Source organism: Zosterops lateralis, assembly GCF_965231275.1.
Source record: "Zosterops lateralis genome assembly, chromosome: 5".
NCBI lineage: Eukaryota > Metazoa > Chordata > Aves > Passeriformes > Zosteropidae > Zosterops > Zosterops lateralis.
In genome coordinates, this window is record NC_139766.1 from 34959664 (window position 1) to 34983678 (window position 24015).

General features: G+C 38.7%; 1 protein-coding gene across 1 annotated transcript; it reads left to right on the forward strand.

The window, feature by feature from the left end:
* The first annotated feature begins 9322 nt into the window (after nucleotides 1–9322).
* AGA (aspartylglucosaminidase) lies at nucleotides 9323–23295 on the forward strand. Its single transcript, XM_083860769.1, has 9 exons — nucleotides 9323–9489; nucleotides 11318–11471; nucleotides 12620–12732; nucleotides 15349–15461; nucleotides 16248–16362; nucleotides 18304–18379; nucleotides 19088–19195; nucleotides 21199–21332; nucleotides 22141–23295. Exons 1-9 carry the CDS (start codon nucleotides 9345–9347, stop codon nucleotides 22239–22241), a joined length of 1059 nt encoding a protein of 352 aa, XP_083716895.1. The 5' UTR covers nucleotides 9323–9344; the 3' UTR covers nucleotides 22242–23295.
* The last annotated feature ends 720 nt before the right edge of the window (nucleotides 23296–24015 follow it).

Sequence of the window (24015 nt, forward strand, 5' to 3'; positions counted from 1 at the left end):
CACTGTCACCAGTATCAAGGAAGTAGGGAAACCTTTATGTGGTGCAGTCTGCCACGACTGCCATCAAACCACCTATGCCTAGGTAACATTAAATCTGATTTGTTAAGAGTGATGAAGCAGTCCAAATTCTGCTTGAACACATAGTGCTCATCAGATTATGCCATTTACTTGGACTCTGCTGCCAACAAGCTGGCCTACCAGAAGATTTTCCATGATTTCTAAGATAGACTGCAGGGATAAAAGATCTGTGGTAAAGCTCCTGGACTGACAAATTGCAAGTGATATCTTGACAGTCACCAGTATGAGCTTTTATGTCACTTTTAAGGCTTTTTCAGAACTTATACTGGGACATAGCAATGCTAGACAAGAGGAAACTATGTGAAAGTGTGCTAATCAGAAATTATGAAGGTATAAGGCAGTGTTGTACTGAAAATTTTTGAATGTACTTCATCACCCTGACTGCCAACAGACTTGTTTCAGAAACCATCTTCCTCACCAGCACTCTCCACCAAGCAGGCAAGGTCATGACTTGAGAAGTTCAAGTTTGTCATTATTTTTTTCTAGCAGGAAACATTCAGTCCCTAAGCAAAAGATGACAAAATTACTTTCATGACAGAGATCACCTGTTTGGAAAACTCTGCAATGTTACAGAGAAATAGCTCTGTAGTTGGCATGCTTTATAACTGTGTCTATACAGAAGGATACATCCATACAAAAATAAAATGCCTAATAAAGATGAAACAAGTGTAAATTACTGGCAGCATCTATGTGAGCCCAGATGTTTTTTGTAGTACTGCTGAGGATTAGGAAATTAGGATTTCACATTACTGGAGTAGTAAAAAAGCAAAGTATGCTTCACTAGCAGCTGGAAATGGAAGAAGTTCCTTGCAATTATGTCCTCCATTTTAAGTGGATATATACAGGCATCAGGGAGCAATTAAATGTTAAGATACAATTTATAATGTTTTGTCCTCAAAGCCTGTTTGTCTGTATGCATGTATATATTTACAATCCTAATTGTCCTCTAAGCAGTAGACAACAATAGAGCCAAAGGCAGCTGATCCAGCCACACATCTAATTACTAAGACATTTGCTGATCAAGAGCCATTTTCAGAGGCATACCTTCCAATCTGGATTAATTCCTTCCTTTTATAAAATAATCAGAACACAGTCAAATACATACAGTGTACAGAACAAGATGCTGCTTCTGTTTCTCAAATAAAACGATGAAAAATGCTGCTTGAAAGTCCATACATATCTTAAAATGCCAAATGGAGAGGAAGTTCCATGCCCCATCTGGTTTCCAAAAGAATTTTATTATAAATTTTAGACACATTTTTCAGCTTCTGGGTATTACATTTATTACATGGATTGGTCTGTAATCTGTTTTTCTCCTTGACAAAAACCTGGGTTTATGAGTAAGACACTGAAATAAAATGCCCTTTCATCTGTTATTCTCACAGACTGTAGACGGAATCATAATTTCATACAATCTGTAGACTAGCAGGAGTCTATATTTGCTACTTCAAAGCCAAATATGTGCGAAGATAATGAATGCAAGTTCTTTAAACACAAGCAGAGGATTGCTTATAACTAAAGCTTGTATAGTTCTGGGAGTAAACACTAGTCAAGATGACACTTTTGTTGGTATATCTCTTAACTAAAAAAAGTCAGACTTCTAAAACTACAGACTTACTACACATTACTTGATCCACTTCAGGCCAGATTAATATTCCAGATTTCTTATCAATATACTATACAGACTTAGTCTTATGTATTTTACATACTTACTTATCATACATACTTAATAGATCTGTCACAGAACATATCAGAAGACAAAGAATATACAATAGTATAGCAGTCCACACATCTTTAGGAAAACTGCTGTGATAAAAATAGTAACAGTTTAACTTTGAAAATGTACAATAAAGAAAACTGAAACTGCTGACATCACAAATTGAAATGATGCCAGTCATTTTTTAAGGAGGTGAAGCCTTTATTTTCAATAAACATCTGAAAGAACAGCCTATTCCTATCATGCTTTGATGGAGACATTTTTAACAAAGCACTGGAGAGTATTTCTGGTATTAAAAAATAACGCAGTCCCCGACCTTATACCGTTTTTTGTGTGTATAGTAAACAAAATTCATACTGATAGGGAATGATACACTATAAGAATGCATATTTGATCTGAGAAAATTCTGGTAATAACAATTAATAAAACATAATACACAACTTTAGAAACTGAGTTAGAAAAGTGGCAGCACTCATATGACAACAACCATCTTTGTCCCCAGAATGACTTTACTCATTTAAGTAGAAACCAGGTAGTACAACATTTAGACATGATCACGATTCCAATACAAGGATTACTGAAATTAACAAATGTTAGAAGAGATTGCTAAATAAATTTTCTCTCAAAGTCTGTAAGTAGTTTCATCTGAAGTAATATTTGCTGGGATAAGCCTTCTGGACAAAATTTAATTAAATAATGCACCACTTATGGATTAAATCAAAACTTAAATTAACAAAATTAATTATATGGAAAAATCAGCCACATTTTGTTGAATTTGTTATAACACAGGGCAAGGGCAATACTTTAGGATTCCACATTTCTCCTCCCTGCTGTCATACATGCAGTAATTTGTGGTTTGATGAAAATACATTAAATAGGTACATTTTCAAAAACATTTTAGCTGTCATGTTTTTGTTTTCTGAAGAAACTATGTTTTATCTGTTAGTTGTGTGTTATTACTATTATTATTATTATTATTACTATTATATGTACGCAATTCTTTAATAGTGCACAAAATATCTTTAGACACATTTTTTGCACTGAGATCATAATTTTTAAAATAGAAATAGAAAAAGGCACAATAGAAGAGAAAAAAAATTCAAGGAAGTTAATTTAATGTGATTTCGATAGGTAGAAATGAAGAATACTAGGCTCTTAAAAGGCAGGGTGCCAGTACTTGAGTCTTCCATACCTCATTCTAGACAGCTCTTTCATCCTCTCTCTTCTCTAATGTGTGCTGCTCTTCCTTAGTGAATGTCATAGCCACACTAAATCTCAAGTTTCCATTTGTTTTCCCTAGAGGTGCTCTGCAGCAGTGCAGGCACTGGTGCAGGCCAGGAGATGAGTCCTCTGAATGTACTTATGCATGGATATAACTCAAGTGAAAGATACATGGGCTCAGATTGTTCTGCACATCTCTCAAATGTAGAAGATGCAGATTTAGAGACAGTGTGTCAGTCTGTCCTCTATTTAAGTTCAGGGTGTTCTGTTTAGACTAGCAGGAACACAGAATTATTTAGGATGGAAAAGGCCCTTAAGATCACCAAGTCCAGCCATTAACCCAGCACTACCAAGTCCACTACTGAACCATGTCCCTAAGAACCATGTCAACTAGTTCACTGCTGTCTGTTCAGGGATAATATTTCAAAGGCACATCTTTGATTTAAGTCAGTTTTTCAGAAACTAGCTATAGGCCAGGCCACACTTAAAAAGGGATTTGGGCTCTTCTTCCTATTGTGTCTGTAACTTTCCACGTAGCTTGTAGCTTGGGAACCAAAGCATGAGTCAGCAGCTTAAAATAATTTTGTGGATCTAGGCTTAGTCCATGACTGTACTGCAAACTGTCATATATTTCAAACATCACATGGTACAAATATAAACCATGTGTTTTCATACTACATGTCTGGTAATTCTGCTTACAGGAGAATCATACACGGTAAACTAGTGCTAGTATGTAAAGCATTATAAGCATGAAAATCCTGGGTATTTTCTGGTGAATTAATTGTCAGTACAAAGGTTAATCCAAGCGAAAACACATCTGCTAGTCTCAACACAGACTTAATGTGAACAAGCTCACAGAGTAGTTCCAGCAGAATATTAGACACCCTTATATTTGTATTGCTTGTGATTATGAATTTGAATCTCCAGGTGAAATAGAGTCAGCTAGAGCCAGCTCAACAGATAGTCCTCCAAGCTACACAGCTGTCCCTCATAGACATGAACAAAAGAGCACACAATAGAACATACATCAAATATATTTAGATAAATAGAGGGAAAGCTGATAACAATTCACCTTAATAAGAAATGTGTAGTGTTTATGCATACATATTTTAAGTGAAAATTCTGGCAAATTCTCTTTACACCCCAAATCCAAACAGCATTAATTCTATTTAAAAGCTTGATCATTTTTATCACGTCACAAAAGAGGTGTTTGGTAGCAGAGCAGCTCACAATCAAGTCCTATTTGAATAGAAGTCTATGATAACATCATAGTTTCAGTACAATATATCCACATCTTAATCAAGTCTTACAGCCCCTTTAAGTAAAGCCTAAGTGATGTTATTGCTATAGGGATTTACAAGGTTGTTAAATTTTGACGTAAATCTAAATTTCTTCTAAATAAAGAGTACAGAATATTGGGAAAATTATCAGACAATAAAGACACTTGTCTTGACTAAATTTAGTAATTTTACTTCAGTGATATTTCAGTTTAACATTTCAAAGTTTTTTTTTCTGTAAAGGTGTACGTTAATGTTTTCATGAAAGTCAAGACAACGTAATGATGACCAGAATTCCTGTAATTCAGGAATTCAGAAATGGTGTCTCACACACTGTTACATGTGTTACTAGAGACCAAGTGAGTTGCAGGTCAGTAGGTCAGATATGCAGCCCTTTTTTCTCATATGGCCATGTCCCTGCACAGCACAGAGCTCCAGGCAAGAGCCCTACGTGCTTTGGAGCTTAAAAAGTGCTGCTGCTGCCAAGGGAGTGTCTTTCACCAGATACTTCTCCAATTAAGCCAGTGGGGTCACCAATGGGAGTAGGGGTCTGAAAGGTGAATTTAACTACTACTTATTGAAATCTGAATTCATATTTATGCTACAAAAACAATGTAGCCTCTCCTTTCAAGTCTAAAAAGTAATTGTAAAATCAGAACCCTGCAGAGAAGAAAACTAGGAAGACATAGATTTTATTGATATTTATGCAGGATATATTATGTGTCTAAGTTATAACATTAGTCCAAAAGTGGAAATCAAAGATGATATCAAATGCATGAAACAACTCCTTTCTCTCAAATAAAAACTTCTAAATTTGAGAAATATTTATTTAGAATAAAAACATAAAATCTGAAGCAAAATTCTGCTCTTATTCTAACCTACATAGTCTCCTTTACATTCTGTAGTGATTCACTTGTGTGATCATAAAAAGTTGAGATTATTACACTCACATAACCAGACTAAAGTAAGTAAGTAAATTCAGACTCACACCTGCTGCTTAACTATTGTCTTGCCCTCTTTTCTCTAGACATTATATCTTATGATTTAATCGGTAGAGAAGATCAATTTCTGGTACAAAAATGAACTTAAAAAGGTAGTGGTAGGTCATAACTTTGCATTTCTCTGCTTTGTATCTCAGCCATAGTATCTTAAAATATAGCTAGTAAAATGTTACCACGGGGATTTTTGTTCAAGATTCTAGTTTGTCAGTATGAAGTCAAAAAATACTCATTTTCCACTTAATGACCCCTCTGATTGGTATCCGACTTCAGTGGAACCTCCAAAGGACATTAATTGAATGGCTGGTACATGGCTGAAACAGCCTCTCAAAACAACCTTGACCTGATCTGTACATTTCTTCAGTGGTCAAGAAACACTGCAGTGCTGTGGGTATATCCAGTTCAGACATCAAGGAGTAGGAACTTGCTCTTTACTACTACTCAGACGCATTCTTAAAACCTGTCTTCAAAATTTTAAAATAGTTGAACTAAAGTTTCAGTTTACACTGAACATTATGGGGATGTGATACTTTAGCAAGCTTTACATGGCTGAACTTAAGTAGGAGACATGGAAGCCAGTTTAAACAAGCTCAGTGGATGTGTGAACATATGTATTATGAGCCAAAAAAAAGGATCGGAAGAGAAAAAAAAAAAAATTAAAACTCAAGAGTACAGTGCTTCTACAAATCACTCAGAAGAGAAAACCACCACATACAGTTATTTAAAAATATATTTTAATTAGCAAGTGCTAATCAAACTTGATTACTTTTATTAAGGAAATTATTCTCATATTTGCTTTTCATGTGTTTATGTTAGTATTAGAAAACGTAACTAAAATGAAGATAAAAATGTAAACAAATTATATAACTATATAACTACAAAATTAATTAGATTTCAAAGCACACTTACAGAAAATTTGAGACAGCAAAAAGAAGCTAGGCAAGCATTTTTTTAACAGATGGTGCTAGATTAGGTCACACAGATAAAATTGAGGTCAGAATTTGGCCACTGTAGGAACAGACCCTCCCAGTGAAAGAGGTGAATTTCCTCCTGTGTTTTTCATTAATTACTCAGTGCCATCCAGTCAGAGTGTTGTCTGCTGTAGATCCTCTCAGAATCCCTTGTCCATACAAGCCTTTCTTTGTCTAGAATATCTTTCAATATTATACATATGAACAAAAATTCTCCTTGTAGAAACATTGATTTGCTTTTTAGCAGCAGAGACAAAAGCTTATTGGCATCACCATTTATCTTAGCTATGGTCACTTAGGATAACAGAAAATATAGGGGACCAACAGATGAAGAAGCATTTCCACTGCTGATGTAGGAAGGACTGATATAAAACAACAGGTAATTTTTAAGAAAATACAAAGAATTTTTAAATCCCAAGATCAACTTTAAAATACTTTATGTGAGAGACAGAACATAAATCAAGAGCCTATGGATATAGCAGAAGAGACTTGCAGAGTTATTTTGGACAGACATTGCTCAAATTCTCCTCAGCTTTCAGCACGTAGAAAGAGAATTTTATTGACTTTGCTGTTGGTTTTATACAGTGTATCTGAAACCAGTGTTTGCTTTGTTTGTTCACACACAGTATAAAAACATAGAATGCTATTAAATAGCTTTGTATATAGTAAAACATGGATTCAAGATTGCATTTATTTCGAGCAGGAAGTCATTCACATTTGAGTGGCAGTTAGAAAGCCTGCCACAGAAATGAAACCAACCGAATTTCTGCCTGAGCCTCAAAGCATAAAGTTATGCTGTTTCAAGGCATACAAAACATTCTCTCCACAGCTGTGCAGGCTCAGCCTGCAGATGAAACCATCACAGTCAATACTTTTACTTGAATGACACCCATATTAAAGTGGTTTTCTTTCATAATGGTCCACTTTATCCCAAAAAAACAAAACTGTATTTGAAAAATATCATTAATGTATCCACTTTATAATTGTGTTAGATTGTATTTTTCTTTTTACTTATTATTAAATTTATTTCCTGAAAATACTTTGCTCTATTTCCCTTCAGCTGATATTAATTTGGATCTGTGTTTCAGCCTAACAGCTTTACACAGAAATACGTGACAAAAATAAGAACAGTAATAGCAGAAATAAACCAGCTAACACTATTTACTTGAGTAAAAGTTTTTTCTAGATTACTTGTAGTTTTGCTTTTGGGAAATGGCTGAAACCAAGGCCATACTGCCACTGAAGTCAAACCCAATACTGTATTTTATTATTTTGCAACTTCTGCTATAAAGGGTAACACATTTCTTTTGTGGCAATCATTTAATTCCAAAATACTGTGGAACATTTTGTTACAATAAAAATAACATTGCTTTGGGCTTCTTATACCAGCTTGGGCGCACTCACAATTTATACATGCCTACAAAGCTCAGGTTGTCACACCTGAGGTCCAAGTATCCCTCTTAGTACAAATACCAGACCAACGACATTGCTGCTAAAATGTAATTGAGTTTGGCCCATTACATATTGAAAAGGAGTAATGAGGACAAGGCAAAAGAGTATTTGAGAAAAAAAAAAAAAAAAAAAAAAAAAAAAAAAAAAAAAAAAAAAAAAGAAGAGAGATATTTTATATCCACATTGAAGCAAGACTCACCTTTTTTCACGTTGTTCAGATATAATAGCTGGTTGATGATCAGCAGCTCCTTGAACCTAATCAGCCCTGAACACAAGCCAGTGAATTGCACCTACAGCAGGTAAGCCTTTGGATCCAGAAACTGCCAGAGTGCTACAGCAATGACCCAAATGGCTTTAAACCATGGCTAGTTGTTTATCAGGAAAAGCTTGAATGGCAGGGGCAGAGTTAAGAAATTACTTGTTATACGTTTTATGATTTCTGTAAAGCAAGGCTTTTTACAAGCTTTCTCGAAACCATCTGGCTGTAGCAGGTCCCAGAACACGCCCTACAGAAATGTCTCTGTGCCATAAGGCACTTTTGACACAGACATCCATGTTAGCAGGGTAGCAGATGAAGATGTGCAGGTGGCTCTCCTGAGCTCAGGGGGAGGTTGCTCCCACCCTGCAGCCCTGCACAGCCCCCAGCACACCGCAGCTCAGCGTCCACACTCCAGCCCCACTGGAATTCCATCGGGACGTGGGGACCCTGGACAGGCAGGCTGGCTGTAACACGTACCCAGGCTCCGTAAAAAAGCTGCATCAAAAGCAGCGTGGCCAGCAAGTCAAGGAGGGGGTTGTGCCCCTGTAACCTGCCCCGGTGAGATCCCACCTCACATGGGACCCATCCCGCTCTCTGGGACCCAACACGGGATGGAGAGTGACCTGCTGGAGCAAGGCCACACCAGGCTGATCACAAGAATGGAGCACCTCTCCTGTGAGGAGAAGTTGAGATAATTGGAGCTGTTCTGCCTGGAAAAGAGAAGGTTTCAGGGTGACCTGATTGCAGCTTTCCTGAAGGTAACTCACTGGAAAGATGAGGCAAAACTATTTAGAAGCGCAGGTGGGGACAAGACAAGGGGAATGGATTCAAATTGAAACAGTAGGCTTAGATTACACATTACAAAAGAATTCATTGCTGTGAGGGAGGTGAAGAACTGAACAGGCTGCTGAGGGAAGCTGTGCACGCCTCATTGCTGGGAGTTCAGGACCAGGCTGGGTCTGTGGACAAGGCGGTCTGCTGAAGGTGCCCCTGCCCACAGCGAGGGGGTGGGAACTAGGTGACGTTTAGCGTCCCTTCCAACCCAAACCATTCAACGATTCTGTGAAACACAAATTGTATTTGCGGGTGTGGGGCTCGGCCTGTGTTGGGGGTTTAGCTTTTCCCGGCCACGACAAGGTTTCCAGGGCTGCAGAGCCGGACACCGCCCGCGGTCAGCGTCGGGCCCACCACCCTCGCACCGCCCCGGGCAGTGCGGCCATGCCGGGCCGGGCTATGGCGGGCCGGGCCGGGCCGGGCCGTGCGCGCCTGCGCCGCCGGGGCCGCCCGGTTGGAGGCGGCGGAGCGGGGCCGGAGCGGGGCCTGGCTGGGCTGAGCTGGGCCGGGCTGGGCTGAGCTGAGCTGGACGCGGCGATGGCGGCGGGACGCGGCGGGGGCCAGCCGGGAGCAGTGGCCGCGCTCCTCTTGTTGGCTGTGCTGATGCCGAAGGGCGCCGCCTCAGCTGGCGCTCTGCCTCTAGTCATCAACACCTGGGCGTTCCGGACGGCCGCAGACACAGGTGTGCGGTGGGGCCGGGCGGAGCGGGCCGGGGGGGCGGTGCTGTGCTGTGCTGTCTCTGCCGCGCCGCTCGGAGCCTTCCCGAGCGCCTCTTGCTCAGGGCCCGCCGGGTGAGCCTCGGTGTCGGTGCTGCTAAAGGAAAAATGAGTCCCCGAGGCGAAACTGGGCTGCTGTGGGGCCAGAAGGAGCGGGCTGTGACCCGCTGTGCCAAGCGGCGCTGGCCGCGGGGGGCCCGGGCCCTGCTCCCCGCCCTGCCCTGTCCCGGCTCAGGGCCAGCCTCAGCGGCCTCGCCGGCCGGGACAGGGTCACCCTGCCTGGGGGAAGGGCCCAGCCCCGCAGCTCCCCCTTTCCTTGCTCTGCCGCTGCGAACCTGCGGGCACATGGTTTCACTTTCCACCTTGGGAAATAAAGCTAAAAATCAGCTACCAAAACCCACAAAAAACTAAAGAGGTTGGTTATGTACTGCGGAAAAGCTAGAGCAAAGACAAGCTTTTGCTAGTAATGTTGTTTGCACTCTCGCGAAGTGTTTTTTAAAGGGTTTTTTTGAGATTCCTTCTTGCCTCCTAAAGAATTAGGTAGTTATATTATTTCTTTGAAACTTTGTTGTTTTGTGATGTGTTATTGACAGTCGAAGGTTTTCCGGTGGCAACACACATCAGCTGTGAACAGTAATTTTAAAAGACTTGCGGCTTATTTTGTTGCAGCTTGAGTTGTAAATAACCCCTTACTACATAAGGCTTGCTTGTGGAACGAGTTACCAGTAAAGCCTTTTAGTGGTCCGAAGTGAAATACACTCATGAAATTGCGAGGGCCTTGCTTTGCAGCTCCTGAAAGCCTGTGCTAAGACTGCTCATGGCAATACAGGTAATGGGAATCAGAGAATACTCACACTGAAGTTCGCTATTGATGCAGGCATATGTGGAGTTGGATGCATGGTATTAAATCTTACTTTTTCCCTGGTGCAGGCAACTTCATGTAGTTGGCCTGCAGCATCTGTGATCATGAGGCTTCTTGAGGTGGTTTCCTTGGGCAGAAGGAGCTGGCCCGTGTGCATGTGCTGCCTCCCCTGTGCTGGCTCTGTCGGGTCACAGAGCCCCAGAGGCAGCACAAACAGGAGTGAGCAGGGCTGTGACTGTCAGCGGCAGCGAGCTCGAGGTCCATCCTTGTGAAATCTCCTCTGTGCAATGCCTTCAGGCTCAGTGCATTCAAGTCGTGTCGTTTGACACGTCTGTAATGTCTTACAAAGCTGCACCATGATCTAGATCCTGAAGAATAGAAGACCAAGGGCTGAACAGGAGAATGTGGAGAGTTGATTTCTTATGTATAATTTTCACTTTGCTTTTGTGCTTACGGAGTTACTGATGTAGCTTTATATCTTTTTATTCTGAAGATGAACGCTTAATATTCTCATATGAAACTTTTGAGGGCAGCTTTTTGGGGGGCCTTTTTTTTCTTTTTTTTGAATTGAAAGATTTTTTCCTCTCTCTTCTCCCAGAAGAAAGCTTTAAACAAGCAGTGATAAAGTAATGATTTGTTCTGGGCAGAGAAGGGGATTTGATAGAGAGAACTTGTGATAATTGTTGATAAATAATACTTCAGTCAGAAGAAAAGCTCTGTTTCCAGTCAGAAACACTTACCAGATACACAAGAAAAAGAATATTATGAAAGTGATGCTTTACATTCTTTTGGTTATATTTATATTTTGGCTTTGCAATTTATAGTTTACTGTTTGTTATCCTCTTATGTAGTGCAGCTGCATCATGTCCATCTTTAGGCAGCAGTGGAAACTGTTTTCCCTAGCGACACTTAATTATTTGTGTTGATTACAGCTTGGAGAGTATTAGAATCAGGAGGTTCAGAGCTGGATGCAGTGGAGAGAGGCTGTGCTCAGTGTGAGATCGACCAGTGCGATGGGAGTGTGGGATACGGAGGAAGCCCAGATGAAAGTGGAGAAACAACTCTGGATGCAATGATTATGGATGGGTAAGGAAACTGTATGGAGAAAAGAATGATCCCTGCTGTTATAAGTGACTCAGGCCCTGAGTAGGGCTGAGTTATAAAAGTTTTATTGAGATCAGTAATAAAGTTCACAAAGGGGCAAAAGGGACGGGGCTGGGAGCGTGGCTGAATGCCAGAGGCTCATCCACAAAATTTTATACATCTGCCTTTTATACCTCTGGTGTTGCATCAGCTTGATGCATATTTATTTTGATTTTACATAGTCTGAGTCCATGTCACTCTCCTCGGTGCCAGCGCAGTTTCATCATTGTGGTCCTCAGGGCCATCATTGGATGAAGTTCTGCTCCTTTAAGGTCATGTCTCGAGGATTTGGCCAGCAACAATCTGTCCAGTGTAAACTCACAAAGCTACACCACAATGCACAAAGTCATCCTCCAAAAACCAGCCTCACAACTACACCACTGCAACAACATAAGTCACTCCACAACATGTCTCACTATCTCAATATTGACAAAATAATACTTACTCAACAATATAATGCCAATTCATATAATACCCAGCAAAAGCCACTTTCCATTAACTTGTTTTTCACTCCTGCCATTTTTAGCACTCTTAAGGGTCATTACAGGATCTTGTTGCTGGGGGCTGACTATGGGACAAGCTGACTTGTGGAACAAGTAAAAATACCTGATTGTTAAGAGTAGGAAATGACTCTTCACTTGTAGACCATCAATCCAGTTCTAGGTATAGCAGTTGAAACAGATGGTTTCTAGCATTGTTAGCTTTCCCTTTACATTCAGTCCACAAATATTTCACTTTCGGAGCCATTGTCTTCAATAATTTATTTACTGCTCAAAGCCATCCTCATTAAAAAGTTATTGCAAGTGTATGATTTATGTTAGGAGTTTATGTAACAAAATGTTACTCTGCTGAAAATACTACTCTGAATGGAAGTACTGCTTTTTGAGCAACATCTCCATGCCTGTGAAAGGAAACAATATATGGAGGAAGTCTTTTCATACTAATGTACTGACATCTGTCTGTGGCATAGAACAATTAAAGCATTATGTTGAAGCACGCTTTTTGATTCAGATGAGAACAGATTTTGTCTAGTAAAAAATGTGCAATTATTCTTGTAGTTTTAATAAGTTTTAAATATTCCTTGTTTCCAGCAATACTATGGAAGTTGGGGCTGTTGCGGATCTCAGGCGTGTGAAAAATGCAATTGGTGTAGCACGAAAGGTCATTGAATACACTAAGCATACATTACTAGTGGGAGAGTCAGGTAATTACTCCTTTAACTGTTTCCAAGTCAAACCTTCAATTCAAAACACTTCCTAATAAAATTGCCATGTTTTCATCTTGGTGATATAGACAGAAGAATTCCTTGACAATCAAATCAATCTACTCAAATAGTTCAAAAGTGTTTATTCTTTCATTCTGTGTCTATGAAATAGGTTTATTTTTAGAAGGAAAAAATAGTTTTATGGTTTTTTCTATCAGCTTAACTAAAAATATTGACTTGTAATCCCAAGGCTTTGCTAATATCACTGATATCCAAGTTACCAAAGATGATTTATTAAAAGACATTATAGAAACTGTTAGATGTAAATGTTGCATTTAAAACTATGAAGTAACTTTTTCTGATGAATAGCAGAATTAATAGACCTTAGAGTTAAATTCTAATATGTTGAGTATGATTAGTATATTTCATAGTTTTAACAGTATTAGTGAGAACTTAAATGTAAAAAAGCTCATTAGAGGCTGTATTCCCAGGCACAACAAAAGAGCAGTAGCAAATAGTTGAGCTTTTTAAATACAGGCTGCTGTTGGTAGAATAGTACCAGTTTCAAAGTACCCATTCAGTCCCCAGAGGTGTGGGAGTGGTGAACAGGTTTCTTGGCTTTTAAGAAGGTGCTCTGAGCCTGTACCTGCTCAGAAAGAAATACAGAGATAAGTGTGGAAAATGACATCTGAGCATTAATGGTGATTCAAGTGCTTTGAAATTGCAAAAAAAAAAAGATAAGAAAAGATGAAATATTCTTGCAGGAATTAGCACGTACAGAAATTAGTGCACGAACAATTTTTGATGGCATAAAATGGACCAACTTTGGGAGGTAAAGATACAGTTTGACTGAAGGTGTGAACAGACAAGCCTGTAGGTTCTATTTCATTCAGGGCTATTGACCACGATTATGCATGGCTTTTCTAAGAGATATTTCACATATAGTGCAGAAAAAGAAATTGGTCAGGTGTTCAGTAGTGGAGGGAGAAGTACTCCTAATACTCATTTGCCCCTCATTGCTAGTTACCATAGTATTTTTAAATTTTAATCAGGAGAATGAGCAGAAAGGATAAGGAAAATGAAGAAACAGAAGGATTAAAGTGCTGATTTAAAATATATCTTCCAACCTAAGAAGATAGCTCTTTGCCTAATGGAGGGATGTGGACAAGTTTGTTATGCTGAGTCCTCACTGTCAGTGATAGCTTGCTCATAAGAAAATGTTAGCAGTAATGACAGAAGAAAGATGGGAAAGCTGAAGATTTACCTGAGTAAAAAATTGGAGATGGTGTTTAATGTTAATGAATTAATGAAAGCAGTGGAGAAATTGAGAAAAAACTATTTCTTTTGAAGAAGTATATTTTTTGTGGAAATTGGAACTTGGATAGGAGAAACTCTGATCTTCACTAGATGAAGATGAATAAAAGGAAGATCCATTTGAACCATCAAACTGGCATGTGAGAGAACAAACAAGTTATTTTCTAAATAGGAATACTTAAATTACAGAAAATATAGCTAGAACAGTAAAATCTTTTTGTATAAACGCATGTAATCTCTGCAGGCATTTTTTATTCAAGATGCTAAATTAGGAGCTCTACTTCCCAGAATGGAAATAATATTTCAAAAATTATGAAAGAATTCCTGACACATGCACAAGCACAATTTTATCTGACAAAAAAACAAAAAACAAAACAAAACAAGCAAACAAAACAAAAAAAAAAATCAAGCAAAATGCCCCAAATTCTGCCTGTTTGTTCTATAAGTGGGAAAATTTTTATTTAATTGAAGCTGTCAGTTTTCTTTTCTCCTGAGTGCTGATACATTACTTGTGTCCATTTTTAAGAAAAAGATAGAAAAGCAGTCCAGAAATAATTGAGGGCTTCTCTTAATTCTTGGGCTGGATAAGTTTGCTCAGCTGTGTGTTATAGTGACATTATTACCAAGGATTGATAATATAGATTCAAGCATCTGAACCTAGCAACAGTGTCTGTTACTGGGTAATATCAAAGGTAGCTACAGCTAAAAGATGAAGGAAGAGTTGATCTTTTTTCTTTTCCCGGTGCCTAATGACAAGTCATTCTTAGAAGTGTAGCATTCTTTTATTGCGTGTGTTGGTATTTCTTTTGCTCTCTTGCCACGTACTATATTAATTTTCAAAACAAGCAGTCACTTTCAGAGCTGCAAGGAATATGTAAAGCTGGTAGATTGCTTTCTTCAAGTATCAGAGTTTTAATGGCAAATGTTTTGCTGCTGTGTTATTTATATTTGATAAAAACTTGCTTTTTAAGGAAAATATATTTGTATGACTTACTTATTTCTGTGACACGTGCAGCCTAGGCCATTCTTGCCCCACACTCCTAGTTGTGTCCAGTTGATTAACAAAGTTGAATTTGTTTCTCTTTCAATGGGAAAACTTTTATGTCACTGCCTGTGAAGCAAGAGTTGGCTACTGCAGTTGTTCATCACTCTAATGGCTGATACTGCTCCCTGAAGATGTATTTCTCATCTCCAAAAAGGATGTAGAATTTCTTGATTTCTAAAATAAAATAACATGAATGCATTACCATAAAACTGTGAATAAATCAATGTTCCTTTTTTCTTTTGTTCTTGCTTTTCAAGCCTCCCTGTTTGCTGTAAGAATGGGGTTTCCATATGAAGACCTGACTACCCAGAAATCCCTTTCACTGTATTCAGAGTGGCTTAATCGAAGCTGTCAGCCAAACTACTGGAAGGTACAGTGCAGTGATGGCAGTGAAGGGGGGACTTAGAAAATCAGTGGTGCAGCATTGCCTCTTCCTTTCAGCTTATATTGAACTTACTCTTTACATGTGAAGAAAAAAAAGTTTTGCTTATTAGACAGAAAAAAACTTGATATTACTAAGCACTTGCTAGGCTTGGGAGTGTATGTGTCTAGTTATTATTTCTTAGATCCTGCTGCTTTTGACCTTGCTGCAGTGGTGTTTTGGTGTGGGAGTTATTTTTTAGTTCTTAACTGGGTCAGGACTTACCAAAATAAACAAGGCAGTGGAGGTATTTTTTGATGCATGCATAAATTTCTGAAAGAAAACCTTAGAGTAGTAATTAAGGTCTTTAAATAGTTGAGAGGCTTTATGCAGACCTATGAATACATCAGGTTAGTCCAGATGTCCCTTAAACTTGCCTGTTGTGAGCTTGGCTTGTAGTTTGAATGAGGATTTTTTTTTTTTTTTTGCTTTGGGTGTTACAGATTTGTACATGCTTGTACAGTGGTTTGGGTGTTTTTTGATCAGTCAGTTGAGTAAAGGCAGAGTCTTTAATTTGAACAATGTAACTTTTCAGGGAAAATCTTTTTACTGTATAATGCCAGAAATCAGTCTTTATTCATTATGCAAAACAGTTTGTGGGCTCTCAGTGCATCTCTGTGGTTTAAGTACTGGGCATCTAATGCCTTTATGGTAGATGATAGATATTGATGGGAGTATTTGTTTATCTGTATTGAATATGTTATATTATTCATGCAAATCACTAACTAATTACAGAATGTGGTGCCAGACTCTTCAAAATCCTGTGGACCATATAAACGGCGTGAAGAAGTAACTCATAAAGAAGAACAGACCGGCTCACAACGAAATATTCGTAACCATGATACTATAGGTAACACCTTTTGGGAACTCTGATGCTGATCTTTTTTTTCCTCATTCCTCTAATGATTAAATCACACTTATTTAAAGAAAAGAATTTCACATAGGAATTATTTCCTGTTTATAGTGGTTTCAAGATTCTGTTATTTATGCAGTAGGATGGAATGCCTAAAAGTAGGATTTGTTCTTGTTTTTTTCCCAGTTCACTGACAGCACAGATGCTTCATTTTTTGCCATTAACTCTTGTTCATTGCCCTGCTGCATTTCCCACAGATACCTTGGCATAATTGCTTGGGCAGCTGTGGATGCTTAGAAAACTGATTAAGTTAAGAGTAATTATCTTGATTATGGTGTGCTGTCAGACTAACTTTAAAGGCCTTGCAGTGGTAGAAGAAATGGGTATACCATTAATCGTGTTCCAGCTAAAAGAAGTGTTTGTCACACTCCTTAAGCTTATAAAATAAAGTTTGCTTTCATTTTTCTTCTATTCTGGCCTTTTTCTAAATCAGAAACTAACATTAAAATAGGTTAGCAGTAGTAGTCACAAAAACTTCTAAGAGTTTACTGATTGAGCACTGTTAATTGCTAAGCCTGTAAGTTGATTAATGAGCAGATCAGACAAAGGACTAGAGCATTTACAGATTCCTGTCTTTCATATCTTTTTACTTTGTAGTCTTGAAACTTGCACTTTTTGGTATAGTTTGAATTTTTCTCAATTTAGCAATCCAGAACTTTTTGTCTCATGGTCTTTACAATACCAAGAATTAACAAGTTGTTTCAAGTGTGAATCTTTCTTCTGTGTTTCTAGTTAATCCTACTAGTAATCAATTAACAGTCTACAAAAGTTAGGTGACCTACCAGTTTTTTAAGTTGATAGCTAGCTTACTTACTGGGGTAATTCAGTAAGTGCTGGAAAACTTAGAAATTGTGGAGTGTCAGGAGAGAAGAATCTGCTAAATACAATTCAAGAATTGATCTACCATTAAGCAGTCCTAACTGTTTTAGTATATGATGGTATTTTGTATTAATATCTCACCTTTTCCCACCCCATTGTTTTACATATGAAATATCTCTGTGAGTAGCACATTTGAGAAGAGTCTTCAGTCAGCATGCATTTAGGACATTGGTAGGAACTGATGTCCTTCCAGTCTTTTTGCAGAGGCCATTGGGTCTGTACCCCTATGTTTTCAGCTCCTACTGGTCAGGAGACTTTCCTGTGAGAAGAAAATATTGCTTACTGAGGTCAGAGAAACAATTCAGCTCATCAAATTCTGCTTCTTGGCTCTTAGTTTGTACTGGAGTTTTATGGTAGCAGCAATTCCTGCCCTCTCCTGCTCTGTGGCGGTGAAGTCTTGTTCTATGGACAAGCAACTGATCCCAAATCCAATTCGAAGTCACAATCTAAACTTTGTTAGGATGAGGCAAGGGCTTCTCACCAGCACAAAATTAGCAAGGGGTAGGCTCATCCCTATATTTGGTTTTCTGTCATGTAATTCTAGTTACTTTGGTGGGCAGTATGTCATCTTCTGCCGAGTGTAAGGTCATGCTTCTGACTTTTTTAACATTTCCTTCAAATACCATTTATAATTTCTAAACTTTGTTGTTCTGATGGTATTGGTGCTTGCTGTGGGGACACCAGATACTGGTTCTCTGCTGGTTAACAAAGTTGTGCATCAGGAGACAGTGGCTGCATGGGCAGCAGTAACACATAGCTCTGAGCAGTGCGGCACTCACTGTTTCACACTCCTTTTTGAGCTCTTGTAATAGATTGTAAAAAAATTCAAACCTCTTTTAAAAAGAACTTGTTTTCCTAAAGAGTACAGCTCTTGTATTTCAGGATATCAGTAATTTGAATAGTCTGGGCATTGTGGTTCTGTCTGATAAGCATAGTGTCAACTAAATAAATAAGTTGGTAGTGTTCCTGAATATGTTTTGTCCCTGTTGAAAATCTTAGGTATGGTTGTAATTGGTGTGAGTGGAACTGTTGCTTCTGGGACATCTACTAATGGTGCAATCTACAAACTTCCAGGGTTAGTATCTCTGATTTTACAAAAAAACTTTTTTCCCCACCTTGTTTCCTATGTTAAACTTGTCATTGGGGTTTAAAGTGTTAACTTTTAGATCACAAAATGTCTTTGCTTTTTTTGTGCACTTGCCATAAATCCTCATATTGAGAAGCTGATTCAGTTGCAAGACTACATGTGTTTATTTGAGGGAATGCTTGTTTTTCAGCTTGCTTAATTCACCATATAGAGACACAAGCAACTGGCAGAGTTGTGAGACAGCTTGTAAGGCAAGGCACCAGAGACAAACAAGCATTTTGGAGAGGCACACAGTCTCCTAAGAAATGTACATAAAAACAGACCCTCAGGCTTTGAGTTTTGCCTTTGAGATACTTTTTATACACAGTTAGGATTATTGTCTGTCAACCAAGTTAGACAACTGGATTTAGCAACAAGTTATTGAACATACTAATGTCCCCAGCTGCCTGCTGTGGCCCACAGGCTAAAGCTCAGTGGCTTAACTGTAGTCAGTACAATAACAGACAGTTATGCACTGGAGGTGGACTAAGCCTCAGGTCAGTCAGTTCACTTTTACAGGTAGTTTTAAGACAAGACTTTTGACTGCAGTGGATTGACCTCTTTCCCTGTTCTGTTCCCCTGTGGGTTTAGTGCTAAGTCAGCTGGAGGCAGAAAGGCTGACAGAGTTTGGGTTTTGTTTTCTGTTGTTCTCTGCAGCCGTGTTGGAGACTCTCCGATCGCTGGAGCGGGATCCTACGCGGACAGTACGGCTGGAGGAGCTGCAGCCACCGGGGATGGCGACATCATGATGCGCTTCTTACCCAGGTTTGTCCTTAGGGCACACTGCTGGATTTCTGCAGCAAAATGTGCACTCAGCAAAAGAAGAAATTGATAAAAATATGGTCTGACTTAGTGACTGCTGAAGTGAGAATAAAGGAAGGAGTGGAAGGGGAAAGAGCAGTAGCAGAACCAAGTTCCCCTTATGATCTGTCTTAAAAGGAGACTTAAATATCTGCATGACAGATCCCTTAATACTGCCAAGCTGTGAGCAAACAGGCAGTGGGTAATACTTCCAACATATATGCTTTTTAGCAGAACTGATTAGCTTTCTTCTTCAAAGCATTTTGTTGTGTGGCAAAGTATCATAAATTGTAGAAAGGATGAGGTGTGGGTCTCAGCTCACTCAGAAACTATCACTGCAGCAATCCTTTGTAATTGCATGTGATTTGAAACTGAAAAAAGGTGTTTTAGTGTTGCCACCGTGGTTGTATAAACTGTGTAAGATACGGCTCTCTTCAGTCTCAGCAGGAATCAATTATGGAAGTCCATGCTGAATATAATGGGCACTGATGCTTGAAGGATAATATGGAAGTGGCCTTCATATTGTTCAGGCAACTTTTCTGAAACTCTGGCAGCCAAGAAAGCCTGCTGGCTGTTGCATATTTACAGATGTTGTCTCTGAATTTCATGCTGTTCTGAGTCAGTCTTCCTAATACAAGGCAGTTGACAACTTCATGAATAATCTATCTTGTCATACAAGATACCAAGATGAGTAGTGAGTTGATCTCCACTATAAGGTTAGTCAGTAAAAGCTTAGTGTGCACTTAAGCAGCCTCAAGTGTTTGTCTGTAATGCCTAAAACATTTCATGTTGGCACCAGTGGGTTAACCACCAGTCTGGGTAGTTAATTACTGGTTCCTTATAGATAAAGATTTTTACTAATTCCATGATATTTAGATACTCTAACATGAAAACAAAGATAAGAATTAATCTCCCAGAAATGAAAGAAGTGTCAAATAAAGGGCAAAATTGCTAATATTTTCTCTCTGCCTTCCTTGAGGTAGAACTTCTTGTTGAGTTTCTGATTAGTGAAAAGACCCCTGTGAAATACAACTTAATATTCAGATAGTTATCTTTAGATAACTTGAACCTCTTTGATTGGTAGAATAAATCAAAGATAATAGGGAGTCTCAAAATGCAAAAGTTGTTCTTTTCTGTGGTACTTTGATAACATCTGTAATTAATGCAATCTGTAGATGTCTCAGTGTAATGAGTTGGTCTTGGTATATGCATCTTCCATCAAAGTGGTAAAATGTTTGCTTGTAAGTTATGCCATGAGTTACCATTTAATCTTGATTTTCTGAAAGAAAATGACAACATAAGTAATTTTTCACCTCAGGACATTTTGGAAATGCAACTGGTTCATCTCAAGCAATTACTCATAGAATAAGGGTTTTTAATCACTTTGCAAAATGTTTGAAAGTGGCTCAAAGTCCTGATCACTGTACCTTCATATTCTTAAAATAAAGAAAATGTGTCAATTTTGATGTTTTCAGAAACCTAATTTTTTTGAAAGATTTTTTAATGCTTACTGAACTCAATCATTTATTAGTAATGTAATACTGAGTTTTCCTCAAAAAATTATCTTGACATTAGCCTTTCTGAAAACTAGCAATTACTTCTAATGTCAAACTCAATCATGTAATGGAAAATAGAAGTCATTAAGTCTTCTAAAACACTGCTCCATGCAGTTCTTTAACTGATTTTTTTGCTTAGCCTCTTCTACCGCAAGTGATCAGAGTTCTCTCTCGGCTTGGCCTGCCATAGAATGATGCATGGCATAGATGTCATCTTGTAGTCCCTTTTAGTCTTGTTTTTAATTGTTTTTTATGTAGAATTTGAGTGATAACTGCCAATATGAAATTGGCCTAAAATTATTTATGGTGTGTTTCCATTATTCGAATAAACCAGGATCTCTTCTGTGGTATTTTAAATTATATAACCTGAGTATGGCTAATTTTCTGGGCATGGGACTGGCTTTTTTTTAGTTATCAAGCTGTGGAATATATGAGGATGGGAATGGACCCAGCAGCAGCCTGTCAGAAAGTTGTTTCCAGAATCCAGAAGTACGCTCCAAATTTCTATGGTGCTATCATTTGTGCCAATACAACTGGAAGTTATGGTATGTATTTTGTTTTGCAGACCTTTACTAGGTCACAGATGTACAAAACTGAGCGTATATTTTAAAGAAGCCTTTAATTATTCTTTGAAGACCGCAGCAGTACTGGCCATTCACAGTGTGGAACACTGGTTAGCAGGGCAGCTGTGTCCTAGTGCAGAGTGGAGATAATTTAATTGTGCACTTTGATGTCTTAGACCTTGACAAAATTTCTGGAAGTCTTAGCAAAACTCAAAAATATTTACAACCTTCATTTGTTGTCCTGGGCTGTATATGCTTCATTTGAAGGCTTTAAAAAAAAGACTGCTTTGCCTTTCCTAGATATGGCATAAGGGAGGTAGAATATGAATGTTAAGCATAGCTTCAAAGTGATCTAAGAGTAGTCATTGTGCCAGGCATCTCATTAGTGAACTCTTAGATCAGTAGGAAGTACAATTTGCTGATCAATGTGGATTATTTAGTTAGACTGCTTTGCTTATTCTTTGATCTCTTACTTCCTATAGTTCTGTGTTTAAGAGATTAGTGTGGAAGGAACTCATTAAATTAATCAGGATTGAAAGAGAGAGATTTTCCTGACTTGTGTTACTGTTTTGAATTGTAGTGTGTAAGGGCATTAATTGCACTACAGCAGTACTGTATTTTAACTTAAAAATTGAATACTTTCAAGATGTCTTGGGTTAAACAGATTGTGAAGGAATAATTATACCACTGTAGTAGAATTAGTAACTGGATTTTTCAATGGTAAAATACAATGACAGAGACACTAATCCCAAATGTAGCAAATTAGAATGCTTTTTTCTTTTTTTCCTAGGTGCTGCATGTAATAAAATTCCAGGATTCGCTCAGTTTCACTTCATGGTTTCAAGCCCTTTGTTAGCTCGACCAACTGAGCAAGTAGTGGACTGTATTTAATTACTTTTGTCCTATTAGCATCTCAACTTAGAAGAGGACAGTGCCAAGTTCCACCAGTTACTGCTTCTTAAAATGGTTGTTTCTAGAATTTAATGGCTGTTATGGTCTGCTTGTTTTCCTAAGAACTGAGTAGCTGGAAGTGATGAATAGTAACCAATTGAACAGGCCCTTTGCCTTGCCATTTAAAACTATATTTGTCAGACATCTGGAATAACAGGCTGGAAGTGGAACTATGTTGGGAAAACTTAGGTTGGGAATGTTTAATTGTCCTTCTAAGATTTAGTCCAGTTTTATTTTTTCTTGAAAATTGCATGAAAATGTTGACACACAAGGAAAAGGATTCGAGGAGTAGTGGAGACTATTTCAAGCTTTAATGAAGAGATAAGAAGTCCTTACGGACCATTCTAACTTGTTCCACAACAGCTGAGTATACGTTTGAATAGAGAGTACATGCAAGCATCCCTGATAGTACAAATCTTCAAGGAATTTTGATTGAGTGATTGTATGTGAAGACAACTAGAAATCATCCCGTCACCTGTTTTTTGTAGTGGAAGTTAAGTTATGAACCATAATCACAGTGATTTCCTTGTCAGTGATGTGCTGTGCACTCACCCTGTCCTACAGCACATTAACCTCTGCAAAGGAGCAGTTGAATGCCTGGAGTGTGACAGTTACCTACAGCTTTGGGTTTTGTCACTTTCTGTGTCTAGAGATACCAGGATTCATTTGTAATAGAACTTTAGCATCATGAGGATTGTTCCACAGATATTTGAAGATCTGTTTGATCATTCTCTTAAACTGGTGGTTTGCTGATCATTTGATGGAATCTTTGTTAAACTTGAGCTAGGAAATGGCAGAAGAGGGGAAAGAGTAAAAAGAGTGTGTCTTGTCATTTTAATTATTCTCTGTCTACTTAAATCATTGGGTAATAAAAGCACACCTTAATGTATTAGTAAATTGTTCAGATGATTGTGTACTGTGCCTTAGATTGATTGTTTCTTTCTGTTTCAAGTTGGTATCTTTAAAAGCTGGAAATAAACCATTCAAACTAGAATGTCTATCTTTAATGGGCTGCTGTTGAACTTCATCAACAAAGTGATTTACTCACTTCTGTCACTGGATCCTCAGAGCACGTTGTTGCAGTGTTCACTGCAGGCCACAGAAAGCTTTTGCCAGAGAAACTCCTACTGAATACATCTGTAATGACTTAAGATGTTTTCTGCCTGTGCTACCTACAGTCCTTCTGCTGTGGCTGCTCCATCTTCAGATAACTCGAGCAGTCAAGTGCAAATAGATTAATAAAATCCTAGTGATTGCTACTTTGAAGGTTGCATTGTAGATTATGTACATGGAAGGTTCAGTACTGGAAGCTAAGTGGCAATGTCTCAAATTGCTGCGGCTGAATCCTTCAGGATTCATTTCTGAGAGAGGTTTGGGAACATCCATAGCTTGCTTTCTGGAGTACTTACCTCACTCTGTACTAGCAAGTCTGTGCCAGTAAAGGTGGTGGGTGTCCTGTAACAGTGCACCTTAAAGTCACCATTACAGTGCTAACTTCCTACATAGTCAGCCTCTCTGTGCTGGTTGACACCATCTGAGCATGAGCCAGCTGTGCCCAGGTGGCCCAGAAGGCCAATGACATCCTGGCCTGGATCAGCAATAGTGTGGCCAGTGGGACCAGGACAGGGATTGTCTCTCTGTACTGGGGAGGACTGGTGAGGCTGCACCTCATGTACTGTGATCAGTTCTGGTCCCTCACAACACAAGGACATTG

Coding starts and splice junctions, on each gene's coding strand:
- AGA (XM_083860769.1), top strand. CDS start 9,345: ATGGCGGCGGGACGCGGCGGGGGCCAGCCGGGAGCAGTGGCCGCGCTC. Junction 9,490..11,317: donor CCGGACGGCCGCAGACACAG/GTGTGCGGTGGG, acceptor TGTTGATTACAG/CTTGGAGAGTATTAGAATCA. Junction 15,462..16,247: donor GTCAGCCAAACTACTGGAAG/GTACAGTGCAGT, acceptor AACTAATTACAG/AATGTGGTGCCAGACTCTTC.